Genomic DNA, 22695 nt, shown 5'->3' on the forward strand with positions numbered 1-22695 from the left:
CTAGTACAAGTACTGCCACGTTTATTAACTACGAAAAAGGAAGATTGGGGTGCAATCACGGCCTGTAAACAAAAGCACGATGAAGACACAAGTGACTATTATGCCCGATTTGAAAAATGTTTTGGAATAAATAGTGGTATAAAAACAAGTAGTGAGTCGTATCCACATTTATTTGTGACAAAATTAGTAGAAAATGCTTTACCTCCAGTAAAGAATAGAATATTGAAATTCGAGAGTACCTGGCAAAGTAACACTCCGTCGCAAATGCTACAAATGTTACAGTATCATCACAATAGAATTAGAGATGAACAAGAACACGAACAAAGACGCATGAAAGATACAAAAATGAAAATGCTAGTGTCTCAGACAGTACCGGCTGAAGGACATAGAAAGGGTACGACACAGTCCGATTCAGCAGGACCGGTAAAAGGAACATGCAATTATTGCAAAAAGCCAGGTCATTACGTACACGATTGTCCAGTTCTAAAACATAATATCGCCATAGGTAAAACACAAGAAAGATCACGGCCACATAGACAAGATCAGAATGAACAAGGAGCTATGCCGCATTCCCAGGCCATGCCAGCCGCACAACAGCCAATACAGTTTGTGCCAGCTGCACCACCGTTGCCTGCTACTGCCACACAAACCGCAACACGACAAATGTATCAGACTGCACAGTATGAATATCCTGAGTATCAGCGTTACGCATGAACCAGCCTAGAGAGGGAAGTTGACTTACCGCTTATCGAGATTCCTGTAGATCAAGAAGGACCTTATGTACATAGTGAATTATTAGGTCAGGATAGAAAATTCTTACTCGATACAGGGGCAAGTCGAACAACTATAAAACGTAGTGAAGTTCCAGGGGCACCCCTCTCAGGCTCTCAAAATATTTCCCTTGGTTTTTCAGGCAAACCTATTGTTAATGAAGTGTCACAGCCTCTGCCACTCACGATAGGACCTCTGACCCGAACTACAGATTTATTGCTTACTAAATCATGTCCAGAAAACCTATTAGGAATAAAAACGTTAAAAGCCCTAGGAGCTATAATATGTTGTTCTCCGGAAGGAGTAAGATTGTTTTTACGTGATTTTAAAGGTCACTATGTATCTAGAGACATGGATCCCCGATTACAGACTTTACCTACACGTCTATGGGCACAAGGCCCTACTGATGTTGGTTGCATGAATATTACACCATATCGAGTCACGCTAAAGGCAGGAGTGGTGCTACCACGAATGCGACAATACAAGTTACCACCAGATGCTGTAGTGGCTTTACTACAAATCATTGACGAGCTCATTGCCCAAGGAGTAGTTGTGGAAACAGACTCCAATATATGTAATTCACCGATAATACCGATTCTTAAACGAACAGATCCGAAGGCCCCGCCAGTATATCGATTGGTTATTGACCTGCGCGAATTAAACAAATGCATTGTGCCACAATTCCCTGTGGTCCCAGATATCTCGTCATTACTGACAGCTATTGATTCCGAAGCGACATTCTTTACTGTAATCGATCTCAAGAATGCCTTCTTCAGTGTCCCAATAGATCCGGAAAGCCAATATTTGTTCGGATTTAGTTTAAATGGACGTAGCTTTAAATTCTCACGCGCACCTCAAGGATTTACAGAAAGCCCCAGCATCTATAGCCAAGCATTGAAACGAGAACTTGACAGTATCCACATGCCAGTTAACACGGCTCTGTTTCAATACGTCGATGATTTGCTGATCACCGCAAGAAGCGAAGCTGAATGTGAAAAAGCGTCACTGACAGTTTTACAATTTCTAGCCGAAAAAGGACACAAGGTTTCCCCTTCTAAGCTGCAATTCTGTGTCCAGCGAGTTGTTTATCTTGGACACTCGCTGGACAAGGAGGGAAGGCAGCTCACACCCGACCGTATTCAGTTGATAGTTACCATGCCAATACCTAAGACACAAAAGGAGGTGCGGGCTTTCATAGGCCTCACTTCATATTGTAGACAGTGGATCCCGCAATATGCATTCCTAGCAAAACCACTCATTCAGTTGACAACCCAGGAGGCAGCCACATCGACTGTTCTCCCTTGGACTCAGGAACATACACAAGCTTTTGAAAGCCTAAAGAAAGCTTTATGTCAAGCACCAGTTTTAGCAACACCATGTTACAGAAAACAGTTTACACTCTTTGTTACAGAACGCGAGGGTACTGCTTTGTCAGTACTCACACAGGAACAAGCAGGAGCACACAAACCATGTGCTTATTTTTCTAGTACATTAGATCCAGTAGCTCAGGCTTTGCCTGCATGCCTAAAATCAGTAGCAGCGACAGCTTTAGCAATCAGACAAAGCGATGCCATAGTATTAGGACATCCATTAACAGTTCAAGTACCACACGCAGTAGAGGTTCTTGTAAATAGAACACAAACACAACACTTGACCGTAGCACGACTTACAGGGTATGAACTGACACTGTTTCAGCCGCATATAGAAATAAGACGCTGTAACACATTGAATCCTGCCACACTTTTGCCAGTAATCGGAACAGACCCACTAGCCCATGACTGTATTGAAGTCATTACTGTAACGACAAAACCCAGACAAGACTTGACCGATGTTCCATTGTCAGAACCAGACTTGACATTTTATGTCGATGGTTCATGCATGAGAACAAGTACAGGAGAGTTAGTAGCCGCTTATGCAGTCACAACCGATACTGAAGTTGTTGAAACTAATCGTATAAATACTTTGTCAGCTCAAGCCGCAGAGCTCATCGCTCTGACACAAGCCTGTATTCAAGCCACGGATAAAAAAGTCAACATATACACTGATTCACGTTATGCATTCGGAGTTGTACATGACTTCGGCGTGCTGTGGCGAGAGAGAGGTTATTTAACTTCTCACGGTGCCCACATTCAGCACGGACCCCTCATTCATGCATTATTAGATGCAATACATCTACCCACTGCAATATCAATTATGAAATGTAAAGCCCATACAAAAGTTACTGATACCATTTCCCAAGGCAATGATCTAGCCGACAGAACAGCTAAACTGACTGCTCAAACTCAAACCCCCGATATGACAAAGACAATAGTCCCGATACCGACACATTGTATGACAGTTAAAGATCCTACTCTTGACGTAATTGACATACAGACACATGCTACACCAGACGAAATAAAGAAATGGACTGAATTAGGAGGGATCCAAACGGACCAAGGATGGATGATGAAGGAAAAGTCTGTATGGTTCCTTCCTGATTCAATGGTCCAAGCCATAATTAACACTATACATAGTCCAGCACATCTAGGAGAGAAAGCTATGCTAGACAGCATTCAACACATTTGGTTTAATAAGCATTTACGAGCAGCAGCCAAACAAAAGGTCCGTACCTGTATGATCTGCTGCCAGTTCAACCCAGGAAAAAGTGTTCCCGTAGAACAGGGTGGATTTCAGCCTCCTGATCACCCTTTTGAAGTCCTACAGATGGATTATATTCAGATGGAACGATGTCGAGGATTCAAATATGTTCTCGTAGTTGTTTGCGCTCTGTCCCGTTGGACAGAGGCGTACCCGGTTTCAGATTACACTGCCCCGACTACTGCCAAACAGTTGGTTCGAGAATTCTTCCCACGATACGGTTTACCACGTGTTGTCTACTCAGATAACGGCCAGCCGTTCTCATCCGAATTAATGAAACACGTTTCACTTCTGTTAGGTTATCAGTGGAAATTCCACTGTGTCCGACATCCCGAGGCAGCAGGTCTCGTAGAAAGACATAACCAGACACTGAAAATCAGACTGTCCAAAATATGTAGAGAGAAAGGTGTCGACTGGATAGTAGCATTACCAGTTGCACTCTTTTACATGAGAATGGTAGCACACTCTAGAACAGGGCTATCCCCGTATGAGGTGATCTTCGGTAGACCGCCGAATATGTGGGGGACGCCTATACCACGCAAAATAACTGATATTGACTGTAATATGCTGACAGATTACTTGGCTTCCTTGATGTCTGCACTACAATCTTCTCGTTCACAGGTAGCTGCAGCTTTTCCCGACAACACTGAGGCGAAACCCCATGACGTTGTTCCGGGTAATCTTGTCTTTGTGAGAAATTTCGACAGGAAAAATCAACTGGAGCCCAGGTGGAAAGCACCCAAGTTGGTCCTGTTGACCACAAGAACAGCCGTGAAGATCGAGGGACGCAAAGGTTGGATTCATTCAAGTCACATAAAAAAATTTCATGGACTACCTTCAGATATAGACACTGTGCCCTGCACTCCCTCACAGACTGATTCAAAACTTCCTTTGGTGGAAAAAACTGAAAGCGAACTTTACAAAGTTAAGTTAAGGCCTAGGACGTCGAGCAATTTGATTGTTTAAGTCCTCTCCAAGGTGAAGCGGTTGAATTGTCTCTGACATGTATCCCCTGGACCTAAGTAGAGGAAATACCGGAAAAATGTTGAAACGACAGGCGTATTGTAAATCACTGCGTAGCCACTGCATAGTGACATTATTAATTTTGTTTTTATTAAGTCTTTTAATAATTATTACAAGTATGTTGTTGCACATATATTACCCTATTTCTAGACATGTTTATAATGTTGCTGCTGAACATTCTTTTAGTGACTTACCTCCGCATGAATTGTCTTATAGACTTGCGCTGCGCAATAACACCTTCATTAGCATGTTACATCATTCCCATCAGACCAGTAATGCCACCAATTGTTGGGTGTGTGGCCGACTCCCTCCCTATCAGAATAACAAAGGAGTTCTGCCTTTCTTTCCACATCCGTTCACACACAATGGCTCCTGTGGAGCATGGTTTAGTTTATTAAATTCCATAGACCCAGACACAGCAGTTTATCAGCAACATTGGATATGGGGAAATCTGAATCTAGTTTTATTCAAAGTCTGTCACCCTAATAAGGAGGGTCGACCCAGTAGAACAGGAACTGATCTAGAAAATGAAGTGTATAAATTAGGTAATTTTACACCTAATCTTATGATTTTGAATGTCAAATCCGAAGTTGAACTAATTCTGCCCACTATGTCAGTATTTCCAGTTAAGGGTGAATTATGTGTGAGAAAAGTTGGTTCCATACATATGGGCCATAGCCAATGCGTTACTACAATAGAATATAGTGATCAAGGTAAATCGTCATTTAGAGCTTCTCGCCATTCTTACTTTATATGTGGTCAGACGGCATATATGCTTCTGCCTCTAGATTGGGATGGTACCTGTTACATAGCATTCCTTCTGCCACCTGTTTTCCTAGCTCCCCCTGATTATTATCGAAATGTTCATTTAGTACACAAAAGAGAGCGTAGAGATCTCCCAGTTGTCGATTATACTGAGACGGCATGGGACAAGTATGTAGATTTCAATAAAGGTATTTTTCCCTATATAGGTACCGTATCAAATAGTAAGCTGATACGCAGACTCACCAAGACTCTCGAAGCTGTAGTAAACGAGACTATAGCCGCCCTAGGCAATCTGACAGAGGAACAATCAGTGATGAGAATTGTTGTTCTCCAGAATCGTCTTGTCCTTGACGTCATCCTGGCCGATAGGGGCGGAGCTTGCAGGGTCATCGGATCCAGCTGCTGCATATTCATACCAGAAAATTCGCCATCTGTATATAAAGCTATAACACGCCTTCATAAGATTGTAAGCCAGATACACGAAAATCCAGGCACTTGGACGTGGTCCGGGTGGTTTTGGAGTGTGATATCAGCCTGGGGATGGAGAGTTCTATCCTTCCTAGGTATTGGCCTTCTTATGCTCTTCAGTTGTTGTTTATGCCTGCAATGTGGACCAGCGATTTGTGGTCTGTGTGCCACATCATGCGTTCCATATCAAAATTCTCGTTCAAAATGCCGGAAGAAGAAGGAAGAAGAAATGATGCTCCATGAGCAAATCGATGGAATGATGAAGATTGATATCTCTTGAAGGGCAAGTAGGGGACAAGGAGGGAATGTGGAAATGTGGATTTTCCTAATCAGTTATGTCCCCTATCTTGGACCCCAACGGTTCTATGTGCATGTCACAAGGACATGTATGTTCTCTCCAGTTCCAGTTTCCAAAACGCAAACATATGTGCGTCCACCGTCAACATGTTCTCTGTCAGATCCGCCATCGATGGGCTGGATATTCGATTCCTAAGTATGAAAGGCCACCGACTTTATATGGCTAAGTTACTCTATTTTTACAGTTCAGGCAAGTAGGCCCGATTCTGTCCTCAAAGCCTTCCCTGCTCTCTGTCTCTGACAGCTTCAGCTTGAGCTCGCATCTGTATCCATGAACTTTGTCCTACTCCCTGTGCAGCTAACGGTGCCTGCCTCGGCCAGTTTTCGCCTGCCTGCCAAGAAGCTGTATTTCACCTTCGAATTATCTACTTTGCTCCTCAGCCGATGCATTCCTGTCCAGTGATTTAGGTAAACATTTCCTTTAGCTACCAAGCAAAGGACTCAGCCTTTCCGTCCTCCTGCAAGTGATTCATAGCCCTGCTGCCATGGAGAATTTTCTGCCCCTCGCATCTCATATAGACACTTAGACGCTTGTACACGCACACAGTCAGTATAGAATAGATTCTGTCCGAGAGTCTCTTCTTGTGGATAACATAGTTCTCTAAACATAGGATGTTAGATATGATTTGGGATTAGGTTGACTTGACCCCCCAGACTTCTCGTCTCCACATGTAAAGCTAAACGTCAAGTCCCCTTCACCCCCTAGTTGCACGTCAATCACACGTCATACTGCTGCGCACGCATCTATGTTAAGTATTATCGTATAGATCCACCTATGTAAGATAACCAGAGCCAATCATGTTTCTTTTCGCTCCTTATTACGCCTAGTTTCGATTACGTACCTGTTATGTCACTTTTCTTATCAAATGTTACGCCTTCCACATTCGTTTCATTGTAATGTACTTATTATAAAAATACATGTCTGTCAATAAAGTATTGTACTTCACTTCCTGAACCCTCGTGGTGACGGAACCTGAAGGCCGCGACTCGAGTCGGCCATTTTTGATGGAATAAAGCCCATTTAGAAAACCTCTTATACCACGGATTCTGCCTCTTGTTATTTTGAGCTATTTTACTTTACTTAAGATTCCGTATGAAATTCAGTATTAGGTAACAAAGAATATTTACCACAGAGTGATTGGATAAGTACATGGTGCTGGCTGGGTGATTGGAGGAGTGCATTAGGTAGTGACAGAGGGATTTCTGGAGTGCATGGGTAGTAACAGGGCGATGTCTGGACTGCATGGGTAGTGGTCAGAGGATTGTAGCAGTGCATGTGTTAGTGACTGGGTAATTGCATGAGTACATGGGCACTGATTGGATGATTAGAGTACAGCAAAGAGAGTGCATGGTGAATTTATAAGTGCTTGGATTTTGGCAGAGTGATTGGATAAGTACATGGTGCTGGCTGGGTGATTGGAGGAGTGCATGGGTAGTGACAGGGCAATTGCTGGACTGATTGGGTAGTGCGCAGGGGATTGTAGCAGTGCATGAGTTAGTGCCTGGGTCATTGCATAAGTGCATGGGTAGTGACAGGATGATTAGAGTGCTGCAAGGAGAGTGTATGGTGAATTTATAAGTGCTTGGATTTTGGCAGATTGATTAGATAATTACATGGTGCTGACTGGGTAATTGGAGTAGTGCATAGGCAGTGACAGGGAGATGGCTGGACTGCATGAGTAGTGCTCAGGGGATTGTAGCAGTGCATGTGTAGTGCCTGGGTTATTGCATGAGTACATGGGTAGTGACTGGATGATTAGAGTACTGCAAGGAGAGTGCATGGTGAATTTATAAGTGGTTGGGTTTTGGCGGAGTGATTGGATAAGTACATGGTGCTGACTGGGTGATTGGAGGAGTGCATGAGTAGTGACAAAAAAATGCCTGGGCTGCATGTGTAGTTCTCAGGGGATTGTAGCAGTGCATGTGTTAGTGCCTGGGTTATTGCATGAGTACATGAGTAGTGACTGGATGATTAGAGTGCTACAAGGTGAGTGCACGGTGATTTTATAAGTGCTTGGGTTTTGGCGGAGTGATTGGATAAGTCCATGATGCTCGATGGGTGATTGGAGGAGTGCATGGGTAGTGACAGGGGGATACCTGGAGTGCATGGGTACTACCTGGGTAATTGCAGGAGTGAATCACTACTGTGTAGGTGGTTAGAGGTCTGCATGGGTAGAGCACAGGTGATTGTAGCAGCGCATGTGTTAGTGCCTGGGTCATTCCATGAGTACATGGGTACTGACTGGAAGATTAGAGTGCTGCAAGGAGAGTGCATGGTGAATTTATATGTGCTTGGGTTTTGGTGGAGTGATTGGATAAGTACATGGTACTGGCTGGGTGATTGAAGGAGTGCATGGGTACAGACAGGATGATGGCTGGACTGCATTGGTAGTGCTCAGGGGATTGTAACAGTGCATGTGTTAGTGCCTGTTTACATGGGTACTGATTGGATGATTAGAGTACGGCAAGGAGAGTGCATGGTGAATTTATAAGGGCTTGGGTCTTGGCAGAGTGATTGGATAAATACACACGTCACATCAGGCACCGCCCCCTACCTTCACCACTGTGCAAACGCACCCCCGGCGGGTTTTAAGTTGGGGAATTAATTCCCCCTGAATCCTGAGGGTCCCTGGGGGCCAACTAGCCCACCTGTTACCACCAGTATCCACCAGGGAGCCACGTTGCATAGAGGTGGTCCGAGGCCATGCCCCTTTTTTACACCTCTTTGCAACACAACTTTGTGGCGCTTACTGGACGTACCTGGTGGGCTAGTTGGCCCCCAGGGACCCTCAGGATTCAAAGGGACTTAATCCCCCAACTTAAAACGCGCCACAGGGCACATTTGCACACTTATCACTTCAGGCCATGCCCCCTCCTTGCACCACTGTGCAAAAGCACTGCCTGGTGCGTTATAAATTGGGAGACTAAGTCCCCTTAAGTCCTGAGGGTCCCTGGGGGCCAACTAGCCCACCAGCAACCTCCAGTAAACAACACAGAGCTGCGTTGCAGAGTGGTGTAAAAAGGGGCGTGGCCTTCGACCACCTCTCTGCAACGCAGCTCCCTGGCGCTTACTGGAAGTACCTGGTGGGCTAGTTGGCCCCCAGGGACCCTCAGGATTTAAGGGGACTTAATTCCCCAACTTAAAACGCACCTTGGGCGCATTTGCACACTTGTCACATCAGGCCACGCCCCCTCCCTGCACCACTGTGCAAACGCGCCCCCTGGTGCTTCGTAAATTTGGGGATTAAATCCCCTTGACTCCTGAGGGTCCCTGGGGGCAAACTAGCCCACCAGCTACCACCAGTAAGCGCCACAGAGCTGCGTTGCAGAGTGGTGTAAAAAGGGACCACCTCTCTGCCACGCAGCCCTGTTGCACTTACTGGAGATACCTGATGGGCTAGTTGGCCCCCCAGGACCCTCAGGGTTGAAGGGGAATTAATCCCCAACTTAAAACGTGCCATAAAGCGCGTTTGCACAGTGGTGCAGGGAGGGGGCGGGGCCTGATGTGACAAGTGTGCAAACACGCCCCGTGGTGCGTTTTAAGTTGGGGGATTAAGTCCCCTTGAATCTTGAGGGTCCCTGGGGTCCAACTAGCCCACAAGGTATCTCCAGTAAGCGCCACAGAGCTGCGTTGCAGAGAGGTGTTGAAAAGGGCGTGGCCTCAGACCACCTCTCTGCAACGCAGCTCTGTGACGCTTACTAGATGTACCTGGCGGGCTAGTTCACCCCCAGGGAACCTCAGGATTGTAGGGGACTTAATCCCCAATGTACAATGTGCCAGGGGGTGCGTTTGCACACTTGCTATGTCAGGCCCGACCCCTTCCTCCACCACTGTGCAAACGCGCCCCCTGGCGCGTTGTAAATTGGGGGATTAATTCCCTTTGAGTCCTGAGGGTCCCTGGGGTCCAACAAGCCCACCAGGTACCTCCAGTAAGTACCCCAGAGCTGCGTTGCAGAGAGGTGGAAAAAGGGGCATGGCCTCTGAACACCTCTCAGCAACACAGCTCCCTGCGTATACTGGAGGTACCTGGTGGGCTAGTTGGCCCCCAGGGACCCTCAGTATTCAAGGGGAATTAATTCCCCAACTTGCAACGTGCCAGGGGGTGTGTTTGTAGAGTGCTGCAGAGAGGGGGCAGAGCCTCTGGCGCTATGACGGCTTTTTTTGTTTTGTTTTTTCAGAAGGGGGGCTGAGTGCCCCCCCCCCAGGCCAATTTTTGCCCCTGGGACCCCAGGGCATGGCCACATATTTTTTTTTTCCTTTAATATTTGTTAGGTAGAAGGGCTGCGGGGCTCCAGGGATCCCATCCCCAGGGATGTGCCTCGTTTAAAAAAAAAATAATAACCTTTTTATCGCCCTCCCGGGCCACTTCCTGCCTCGAGGACCCCATCCCCCGGAGGTGGCCACTCCATTGGGGACCATGGGGGGAGCCCCAATGCCCCCACAGTCCCGCCGGCTCCCCGCCTCCTGTGGGGGCCGGCATTGCTTTTCCACAAGGGGAGCGGCTAACATGCAGCTCCGCTTGTGGAAAAGCAATCTGGTTTGGATTTTGTAAGCGAGAGCAGGAAACCTGTCAGGACCTGGACCCACTGTGGGCGATCTCTCGCCACCTTTAAATCTCCTGAGCTGGAATGTTGCTGGCCTGAAAGATAAGCTGAAAGACCCAGCCTGGTTGGACTTAGTTGGCCACTGTGACTTTGTGATTTTACAGGAAACTTGGGAAACAAGTGCTGTTTCCTACCCCAGATTTACATGTTTTTCCTGTCTAGCCATGCCCTCCGGCATGGTAGATCTAAGGGGGGACTCTCTGTGTGGGCCAATGTTAATTTGAAGGTGAATGTGTCAGTTCTTGAGTCGGGAAATTCTGCTTTTATGGCCACACTGGTCAAGGATGTTATAAGCAGTTTCTCTTTTATCTGGTGAGTTTTTATAATAATGACTTTTTCAAATGTTACTTGTAGTCTTTATAAATACCTGTTTTCTGCACATGATCTTACTAATGTCATGTAGTGGCTTTGTAAGGAGAAGAAGATATTGCCTAAATTTTGGGGACATGGTCATGCCTCAATTATTGATTACATCTTTTCAACTTGCGACTTACTACCTTGGTTAGCTCAACGAGGTTCACTTGCTATCGAATGGAGCAGTGATAATGCTCTCTACCCAGAAGGCCTCTTTCCAGTGTCTAAGGTGGTACCCAACAAGGCCTCCCTCCCCATTAAACCACACAAAATGGCCGGCCTATGGTTGGTGTGGCACCTGAAGGATCCGGCAGGGGTTCACTGAGGACGCTTCGAAATCCCATTTGATGACCTTTTTGTCATGTTTGTCTGATGTGCAAGGGGATGCGATGGCTAGTCATTTTAAATCTTTAAATCAGTGCATCAGGCAGTCCTTGTTGCAACCTGTTAAGAACAAGCCTGAGGGACACAGGTGGTTTGACATTCATTGCTCTGTAGCCAGCCGCAGGCTTAGGAAGGCCCTATCTGAGAAATCTAAGGACCCCCTAGCAATATGCAAGGCCGTCAAGGTGTATAAATGCACCATGAGGTGTACAAAAAAAGAACTGCTTCAGAAGTACTGGGATGACTTAGAATTTGCCTCAGAAACCAAAAATGCTAAGATTTTCTGGAAGCTGGTGAATAGGATCAAATGCAGTGATGCTCCATCTAACTCTCTCCGTTGTGTCAATGTCTGTGGACCTGAATGGGATTCTCATTTAAGGATCATCTATCATCTTGATGATGATGGGAGCTCTATGGGCAGCTAAGAGACAGGCTAGAGGGCTCCCCAAATCTGCATTTCAAGTTGGAGGAAGTAATTGTGGCAATAAGAAAAAGTTCCAGTGGTAAAGCCCTGGGCCCGAAAGGAGTCCCTTTGGGCCTGGTTAAGTGTGACATAGAGCTATGGGGGCCCCTGTTAACGAACACTTTTATTAACTCTCTGGTTAGACAGCTACCTGAATTTTCTACCATCTTGCACATTTTTTAAGAAAGGGGATTGTAATTCAATTAAGTGTTACCGCCCCATCTCCTTAATTGATATTTCATTGAAAATCATTTGGAGGGTGATTTTCAACCGGCTTAAGTCCAGGATGCATGACAATAACCTTATGCCCTTATCAGTTTGGGTTCTGTAAGGGCCTGGGAACAGTGAAAAGTGCTTACATCTGAATCTGATAATCGGCAAATACACCATCGTCAAGCACTGTCCACTGTACCTGGACTTTATGGACCTGTCAACTGCTTTTGACTGTGTCAACAGGACTAAACTCTGGCTGCTGCTGGATCTGGGGGTGTAGACGGAGCTATTTAACTTCTTATATTTCCTTCTTGAGAATCTGGCTGCCAGGGTTCGGTGTGGTAAAGCAGGTGAGTTATTTGATTCATGCCCGCTTGTCTAGGGGTGAGCCAGGGTTATATTTTGGCCCCTCTGCTCTTTTCTTGTGTAGTTTCCACCAATCAGTAGGAACTGTGTGTTTGCGGACTACAACTGAGGATGGTGCAAGACCTATTCCATGCACCTCCGCAGGATATGTTGTCCCTTGGGCCAGCTAGCTCACAGTGCCTCTGTCAGCCGCCCTAACCTTAGGCACGGTGAACAGTTCTGGCAACTATTAAACATGACAACTCTGTTCCCTCAGGGACCATGGTGACATACCTAGAACTTTTTGCTCAGTCACTCATGCTCTCTTTCGCTCAGAAAAATGTACAAAGAATACACAAAGGGACATTTTCCAATATTTATTGAACCGTAGTGATTCATGCATAGAAAACGTGTGCTGCAATGATTAATAGACAGAAACAGACAAAAGTTATGAGTGTCAAAACAGTGACTAAAACAAAGAATTCTACCATTTTGTTGAGACACCTGATATATGCATACATATACAGTATTATACCGACCTAACGTATTCCTACAATGCAAAATCTAACCTAGGTTTCTAGGGTGTGTGTACGGTCTGACCAGAAACCCACTTCTGGATGATCTAACCCCTTTACCTGGTGGGTAAGAATGTAGGACCTATCTTGGTCATAAACTCTGCTCACCACAAGGAGATGTCAGTCGGCTGCTTAGGGAAAGCTTCAACATGCAGGGACCCCTCGAAGTCAGCAGAAGCGTCTCCTTTTATTGTATTTGGAAACAAAAGGATATATATAGAAAAGGGCATCCTTGCTGTGGCTGCTTGGGCTGTGATTGTAGTCAGGCTCCGCATTGAGTGTATTCCCTAGATAGCTACGATGTCATATAGACGTAACAACAAGCACATTTGTACCATGCTCGGGAAGGCCTTGTACATAATGCCAAGGGGGTGTGATAGTGTTCTCACAAAGATCTTTTGTCAGCAAGGTCATTGTTTCTTAGAAACTAACCCAAGTGTCACAAATGCCTTAATGTAAAGCAATGTGTAAAGTATTTATGCAATACCGAATAAGTAAAAAAGACAGAGATAAACAAGAATCATCTCAAACAAATACAGGAAAAATGCCTTTGTAGAGTAAAGTATCAAACCTAAAAAAGTGAAAAATATCTGCAACAGCAGCAGGTGTTCAGGGAGGAGGGTGGTCACATTTGAATATACAACACTACATGCCACAAACACACTATTTCTGGGTCATCAACTTCCATAAGGGATGACAGTTATTCAGAAATCCATATGTGACCTGAAGCGTAACTCAAATCAACAGAGTATTGGGCTGATTATGAGTATGGGTGCTATTTAGCGCACCTGGTAAATAACAAAACCCCGCGTACTTTATTTATGCAGTGCGATAAACAGCAGATATTACGAGTTTGTGGCAAATGACCTGCACATTATGATGTTCAATGCACCAAAATATGCATGATACTGTAAATACTGTATGCTTTTCTTTGATACAATTTTGGCAGGTTTGACCTGCTGAAATCTAATGAAGGTTGAGTTATTTAACACATAAATATCCGATGCGTTAGTACTTTTAAACTTGTAATTGTGCCCATGCGTAAAAGGGGGTTTCTGCACGGGTCAGAATTAACCAGCCCACTCATAATCAGGCTTTATTGTGGACCACCTGCCCTCGATCTCAGTCCTGTCTTTCCTTTATCACATTGTTAAACTCTGTGACTCAAGAGAGATAAGAGCCCACTAAAGCACCAAATGCTTCCCACACTGGACTCATTGCAAATACACCCTTACAAACAAGCACTCCCCCACTGGGTACCATGCTGCCTGCCCGGCAATGCACCTTAAGGGGGATGCATAGCCCCATAAAATCGGTTGCAGTTGCAGCAACAGGATCCCCTGTTCTCTACTCATAGACTGCAGTAAATTGATATTGAAGAAAAACACACTCTATGGCCGCGAGGGCAAACGAGGACACTGGAGGGATGGAGCGCTCATGGCCACTGAAAGCTTCATCAGTGTGCCCTTACCAGTTTTCTGAAACTATCTCATTGGCTGTGCAGTGCTCACACTTTTAATGACGGCGATTATACGTTTTAACACAGTATTATTTCAATTTCTCAGTGTTGTTCATATTCATACCCAACATATAAAGTTAAAAGACTTACACCGAATGGTCAATTTAATCGATATAGACGCTGATTGGGCACTGGGGTAAGTAGCTGAACACACAAACTCCTCCTTATGATGCTCTGCGGCGGGGGTGTAATTCAACTGCAACACAGTCCTCCATCTTCCGCCCAGAACTTCTTTGTGGTAAACGCTGACATTCCTATGAAACTTGTCCCATGCCAGGGCAGGAGGGTGGGCGGGGCAGGTGTGCTCCACTGAGCAGGTGATTCCTACTGGGACCCCTTCAGTCATGGTTCGAGGGTAGATCACTTTTGGCTGCGCTGGGGTATCTGCAGAAAACACAAATGGACACATTTGACTATTCTTCTGATGAAGGAGCTCCCTCTGAAACTGTGTTTGGGCCTCAAGGGAGGCATATTTTTGCATCAGAATATGGAGTATTTGGATCAAACAGGGCAAAGTTTATTTGAGATGACTTCACAAAAAGCGTGATCACTCTATTATTGGCATGTCTGAGAGCCCAGTTCCTTCCACTGAGCACTTATTAGGGTAAACTCCAAGGTGTGTAAATTTTGTGACGTCACTGTTTAATCTTTTTTCATCTTTCCTCATGAAAATGTACTTGCTGGACCTTAGACTTAACAGGGCACGACCTTCATCCCTGTCCATCCGGTTCTAGGCACAACTGGTGGCAGGGGCCATGACATGTTCCCAGTATCCTTGTCCCCAGTTCTCCAATACTAGAAAATGTGCATTCTATATTAATCACACACATCCACTTCTAAATGAATGTAACCTGATAGGGGAATTACATGAAGAACAGAAAAAAAACATGATAACCATAACATCGAGTAAACAGGGTCACCACCTCACCCCTCTCATCAAGGACTATAAATCAATGCTTTCAGGTGTGCTATTCTGAGTATCGTGATGGAAGCAAAGCCAGGATACCAAACCTAGAATGCATTAGGTTGTATGGAGAATGTCCAGGACATGACAAACTGTCTCTAAAGTAACATGGCCACTCAAGTGGACCTTAAACAGAGCAGAAGTCTCTTCAAACCACTCTGCTTGATTCAGTATGAATTCTGCCATCCAGAACAGTTCTGTCTATCACACACAGTTCAGCACATAAACCTGCATATGAGCTTTGGAGAGAGGGGCAGCTGATATTGAGTATCCTTTCTAGAAGAAAATCCCAGTAGGGAAAGAACTCCTTTTGCTGTTTGTGTGCAAAACTCTGCAGCCAACATTTGATGTACGTAAGACATATCTACATTTTCCTTTCCTTTCACAAAGCTGTGAAGTCAGTTCTCTTTCGCCAGCTCCATGTTTGAGTACAGCTATACGAGATGTTAGCTGTAAATATCAGCCACTTGGACACACTCACAGAACTGGAACTGCTCTATTTGTGGTGATGTGACCACTTAAGGGCTGATAAGATTGAATTAGAGGTACCCACCATGGGCAAACCTTTAAGAACATGTACGAATTCCACTGACCATCAGATCAATCATGGTACCTCTTTGGGATTACTGAATAATTCCTTATTTGTCTGCTGGTAGTTCTAATCTATAATTTCTGTTCCATGGGCTTGCTTATTTAGGACACAATTTTCTCACCAAAATCACAGGCAAATTGTGTTGTGTTATGGATAGTCAGCTTTGCTTCGTGGAAGCCTATGGGCATGGAAGAATGGAGGAGGGAGCTGCTGATCTGTTGGAGATGTCCCATTTTACAGGTATGCTACATACACTTTGTGAGGTGATGTCTACTCCTGCTTCCAACAGAACTTAATTAATTGGAAGCTCTCCTAGATACCAACATAACTGAACTATACAAAAGTACATTTTGCCTAACAAATTCTATTTTGAGTTCATTTGTGTGTCTTCATGTGGCTAAAGTACTATGCTGGCTATCCCTAGGAGGGAGACCATGGGGCATATTATCAAGAACGGCGTTAAAATGATCGCCGCTCTAGCGGCAGGAAACTGCCACTAAAGCGGCGATAATAGGCTTGATAATATGCCCTTGAGAATTTCAATAGAAGCCCAGGTTCACACCAGAATCGATCCGGCACTGAGTGATCAAGTAACCTGTGACCGCAGCTTCACTCTCAGCGGTCTAGTCCACTTGGGCACCACCATACCAAAAGACTTTTCAGAGGCACAGATCACAAGGGCTCACTTACGCCACAACTGCGAGGGCAGAGACTGGTTTGGGCACACTTGGGAGAGTGTTGCATGCTTGTCAGTAGTCACTCCTTCAGCAGCACAAATCGCTCGGTCATACTCAGGGTACCCCTGCTGGGAAGTTTACTATCACACTTACTATGTATGCTTACATCTATAGTAGAGAGTTTGACGCAAACAAATGATGGACGGAATGCTGAATGAATCATATATTCACCCCATTCAAGAGATCTGGGTTAAATCCATCACTCTTTTGCTCACCATGCCACCCCAGTTTAGACCCAGCCATATGCAAATCAGTCTTGACCCTGTACCTCATGGGAACAGTCCAGACTGAACTGCCAAGCCAGATCCTCCCCGGTCTGGAAACAAGCATCCTTTGACCTGTTTCTGGGTATTACCCTTCATCAGCCAGGCCAGCTTGAATCCAGAGGCACAGTGAGCAAGGGACCCACGTCTGGGCATACCCATCCCACTTAGGGTGAAAAGTGCTATGCAAACAAATGATGGACGGAATGGTGAATGAATCATACATTCACCCCCAGTTAAGAGATCTGGGTTAAATCCATCGCTCTTTTGCTCACCATGCCACCCCAGTTTAGACCCAGCCATATGCAAATCAGTCTTTACCCTGTGCCTCATGGAAACAGTCCAGACTGAACTGCCAAGCCAGGTCCTCCCTGGACAGGAAACAAGCATCCTTTGACCGGTTTCTAGGTATTACCCTTCATCAGCCAGGCTAACTTGAATCCAGTGGCACAGTGAGCAAGGTACCCATGTCTGGGCATACCCATCCCACTTATGGTGAAAAGTGCTATGCAAACAAATGATAGACGGAATGCTGAATGAATCATACATTCACCCCCAGTCAAGACATCTGGGTTAAATCCATCGCTCTTTTGCTCACCATGCCACCCCAGTTTAGACCCAGCCATATGCAAATCAGTCATGACCCTGTGCCTCATGAGAACAGTCCAGACTGAACTGCCAATCCAGGTCCTCCCTGGACCGGAAAAACGCATCCTGGGAACGATTTCTGGGTATTACCCTTCATCAGCCAGGCTAGCTTGAATCCAGTGGCACAGTGAGCAAGAGACCAACGTCTGGGCATACCCATCCCACTTAGGGTGAAAAGTGCTACGCAAACAAATGATGAATGGAATGTTGAATGAATCATACATTGACCCCCATTCAAGAGATCTGGGTTAAATCCATTGTTCATCTGCTCCCCATGCCACCCCATTTTAGACCCAACCATATGCAAATCAGTCTTGACCCTGTGCCTCATGGGAACAGTCCAGACTGAACTGCCAAGCCAGGTCCTCCCTGGATCAGAAACAAGCATACTGGGACCGATTTCTGGGTATTACCCTTCATTAGCCAGGCTAGCTTAATCCATTGGTACAGTGAGGAAGGGACCCACGTCTGGGCATACCCATCCCACTTAGGATGAAAAGTGCTATGCAAACAAATGATGGACGGAATGCTGAATGAATCATACATTCACCCCTAGTCAAGAGATCTGGGTTAAATCCATCGTTCTTTTGCTCACCATGCCACCCCAGTTTAGACCCAGTCATATGAAAATCAGTCTTGACCCTGTGCCTCATGGGAACAGTCCAGACTGAACTGTCAAGCCAGGTCCTCCCTGGACCGGAAACAAGCATCCTTTGACCGGTTTCTGGGTATTACCCTTCACCAGCCAGGCTAGCTTGAATCCAGTGGCACAGTAAAAAGTTGCCGTGATGAGAAAAGATGTTTTTCAGATGCAGGTCAGATGTAACCCCTGAGATTTGTGTCTGTAAGCACTTTATCCGGGCACCGGTCAAACATTATCTGTTGTTTAGCCCGCTGCCGCTAAATAGTCGCTAACCTCAATTGAGGTTCTTAAATTCCTGAAGAGTTGGGATATTATAAACTGTACCCCCCTCCCTCTTCACCCCCTCTCCCCCCAACACGCACTCCTACTCCCACTCCCACGCGCAGGACGAGCAGCACCGAGGCAGGTAACTACAGGAGGTAGAAAGAGGCAGAGAGTGTCAAGGAGGCATGGACAGAGATAGTGGCACAGAGAGTGGGACGTAGAGGGGTGGGGAGAGAGACCTGGAGAGAAAGGGGCAGAAACAGATACATATAGCTTTAGGCAGAGACAAGCAGTCAAAGCTAATGAGACTTTTATAAACTGGGAGAGAGAGTTAAAGAGTGAGATAAGGGCAGTTTGGAAGAAGGAAATCGAGAGGGAGACACAGTAAAAGATAAAGAGACTCAGAGATGGACAGGCGGAGCTCCATGACGAGAGGCAGTGAGAGACAGACAGAGCGAAAGAGAGTGGGCGAGAGACAAAGAGGGGAGAAAACAGACAGTGCAAACACAAGTAAGAGAGACAGATAACTAAAGAAAGCGTGCGAGAGGCTGGAATCCACAGCCAGAGAAGAGAAACAGAGGCGAGAAGAAAGAGTGAGAGAGTCAGATAGAGCCAAAGACCAAGAGAATCCGAGAGATGACCACATAGTGCTGAAGAGTAAGAGACAGACCAGGGAAGAGATGGAGAGTGCAAGAGATGAACACAGCAATAAAGCAAGGTAGAAAAAGGCATAGAGGGCTAAATATAGAGACCGCTATAGAGAAAGCGAGTGAGGGACAGACAGAGTACTATAGCACTTGGCGGTGGGAAAGGAGCTTTTATCCGGAGCTCCAAACGCCAGGATCACAAATTGGAGAAAATCCTCGTCTCCCCCCCCCAGGAAGAACAGAAAGATACCGAAACACAAACAGAACTTACCGGCCACACGGAAGACAAGAAGTTTTGAATCCAGAAGACTGGTTCGACCCGAATGGTGTGTGCACTACAGGACAGAAGAGCCCGATGATCTGCACCTCGTTACCCCCAGGTTGCCAAGAGGCATCATGGAGGAACAACCAGCGAATTACACCGTCGTCGGTCCAAAAACCAAAATCGGACCACACGGGACCCCCGGAGAGCATCTGGCATCCACGTATTGAGCCACGATCGGGAGCATGGCAGCCATCCAGACTGTCTGATGTGTGAGAAGTTGGCCTGGTATATGCTGTCCACTAGTAATAGTTGGCACCTTGTATCAGTCCAAACAACCCCTTATTGGTTATAGGTTAAAGACAACCTTTATTGAAAGCTATCCTAGTGGTAGCTATGGAGAGCAGCCTTCAGGCTAAGTCTTGAAGGAATGTGCAGCAGCTTGTTTTACCAGTCTATAATCTCTTGAGTCACTAAATGAAAGATATCCACACCAGGTATATATATAAAATATATGTATTTATTATTAAACACACCCTCCTAGTCTCTTTATGAGACTAGAGGTCAAAACACATAAGTTACACTTCAATAATCACAGTAATATAGCACAAACACACGTCAGGCCCTAGGGGCGAGCCAAACCATATACTAAAATAGTGCTATAAAAACCACGACTTAACTAGACATAAGGCCTAGAGCCTGTAGAATCGCTGGGACCCCAAGGAACCACCGAAGGTAGTGACACAGGGGACCCACGGGGGCCGTGTACAGTGTAGCTTCTATGGGGAATGTCGAGTTTAGATTTTTAAAGATTAGGGACACTTAGAAATGAGTCAGGACCAAACCCTTTTGGATTTAGGAAGTTCTAGGGCTAGCACCCACGGGAGCACCGGAGAACTCGTGTTACCTCACCCAGGGAAGCCGGGTGCATAGGTGTCTTTTGGTGTTGGGTCGCGTCGTCCATTTCAATGGGAGATGGCGAAGAAGTGCTGATGCCGTGCAGATGCGTAGTGCCCGAAGAGATCCAAGCCTGGATCGAAGATGAGAAGAACCTGAAAACAGAGGGGACAGAGTCTGGGTCCCTAGCCAGTGACCAGGAAGGCGATGGACAGATGCCCACCGATGTCGGGTGATTTCAGGTGAAAGAGGTGAAGCTTAACTTCTCAGCCACGAGGACTAGGAGGTGTTGAGGACAACCAGGAGCTGGATTGGAGCTGTCCCACGAAGGATGTCGAGTGCTGCAGTGTCGGTGCTCAGATTGGACACAACAAGCCTTGGCAACAGAAACCCACGCAGAAACGAGAAAAATGCTTCGGTGCAGATCAGCAAGGTGTGTGGGACTCACCACTTGGTAGGGAGTCGGGGCACGTCTGGAGCAACTAGGGAAGCCCAAGGAAATTCAAAGTTACCCCTTCAGGGACCCACCAGTCAACAGACCAGGGATCGCGAAGGGACCTCGAGACGAAACACAAAATGGCAGCCCAGGGGTCACTCTGAATGACGAGGCCAACAATTTTAGGTGGATTCAGTGATCGAGGTGGGGGCTAAAAGTCAGCCCAAGCATGACTTCAAGAGATGTCGAGACGTCAATGCACTTGCAGAAATGCACGGTGACCAGGGGTTCCGGTTCTACGCTACTCACGAGGGCTGCAGGTCTCAGCTTTGCTGGGGACTCGGGTCAGCCTCTGAGATGTCTGGAAATTCTTTTCCTGGGCTGCAAATACTTTGGAGTCTGGCGGGAGCTTCAATGATACAGACCGGCAAATTGCTTCTTTGGTGCCTGCCGAGTAGGGGAGTCACTCCTTGACCCCAAGGGAGATTTCTTCAGTCCTCTGGTCTTGAGCAGAGCGTCGAAGGTCCAGGACTCAGCTTCAGAGTTTTGTCCAGGGTAATTTAAAGTTCTGGTTACAGAGGTTCCTTACTTATACCTAAGGGAGGGGTTAGACTAGCTCTGGGGTCCCACTTATGAGAGGGTTTGGAAAGAACGGTGGCTACACCCATTTCCTTTGTCCAGTTTCGTGCCAGAGCAGGGGCTGGAAGCCCCTGAACCGGTCTGAGCTGGACTATGCACAGGGACACCAAATGTGCCCCCTTTGTAGGACTTCAAAGCACTCAGAGAGTGCTCCCACCCAGCCCCAATACACATAAATCTGTCTGGGAGGTGGTTACACCTCCCTGTGACAGGAAACCTATTGTCCAGGCCTCCCCTGCCAGAGTTTTGGTCAGCAGTAGTAGGCCAGACTTGTGTCTGTGGCTGCAGCATCCATTTGGTGATGCCAGGGCTCTATTAAGTTTCTACCGGGTATACCAGTGCTGTCATGTCTCTCCCTCTAGAAGGGTGGGATCATATTCCCACACCAGTTACTGGTGTGGGGGTATGATTCCAAGGTGCTTGACACCAAACACAACATGTTTCCGTGCAGCCAGTCCAAAGTTAGCATTTACCATTTGGTTATAATGCACTTAAGAGTATATTGTCAGGCTGCACTACAAACAGCATGAGAAAAGGGTCTCCGAATGCTTCAGAGGTGCTCTGCTACTGCATGGGCACCCTTTCACATAAGAACCAAGCACTCTGCCTTCAGGATTGATAAGGCCTAACATAGGAGTGACTTAAAGGTTTATATGTTTGTATATATGTAGTGATATAGGTAACCTATATCACAGTAAGGGGTGCATGCTCCACCTTACCCAGGCTGTAGTAGCAAACCTGTGGTGTAATTTTGGGTGGCTTTCCAGGAGTGGCATAATACATGCTTCAGCCCCTGGTAGGCCTCTGGGGTACCTATGCCCTGGGTACATAGTATACCATATACTAGGGACTTATAAGGGCACCTCCGATCGAATCTGAAATGTACCTAAAGTACATGCAATCAATTTATAAGAGAAAGCAGATAGCCTGGGGAACTGAATAGCAGGTTTCCATCAAAACTAAGTCAAAAAACCATTGAATCGCCAGGAAAAAAGTGGGGGCAACCAGGCAGTCAGATTGCACCTTCCTACATGATGCATCCCCCCTTCCAGATAGTGCCGCCCCCACATGCGATGAGGTAGTGGCAAAGTAGATCGCCGAATTACCATCCCTCGAAAGATTCCCAAGTTATGTTATGTTATGTTATGTTAAATGGGACTTTTATAGCGCAACGGCTACTCCAAAGGAGTGTCCCGGCGCTTTTGTGCTCCAGACCAAAGAAAG

General features: G+C 46.2%; 1 protein-coding gene across 1 annotated transcript in view; it reads right to left on the bottom strand.

Annotated features, from left to right (window-relative positions):
- The window catches only part of LOC146809061 (B-cell receptor CD22-like), a 656591-nt gene that overhangs the window by 370955 nt on the left and 262941 nt on the right, over nt 1–22695 (bottom strand). Inside the window, exon 4 of the mRNA XM_085615863.1 lies at nt 14570–14863. Coding sequence (XP_085471989.1) covers nt 14570–14863 — 294 coding nt within the window. The remainder of the gene's footprint in view (nt 1–14569; nt 14864–22695) is intronic.

Source organism: Triturus cristatus, chromosome 7 (genome assembly GCF_964204655.1).
Source record: "Triturus cristatus chromosome 7, aTriCri1.1, whole genome shotgun sequence".
Lineage (NCBI taxonomy): Eukaryota > Metazoa > Chordata > Amphibia > Caudata > Salamandridae > Triturus > Triturus cristatus.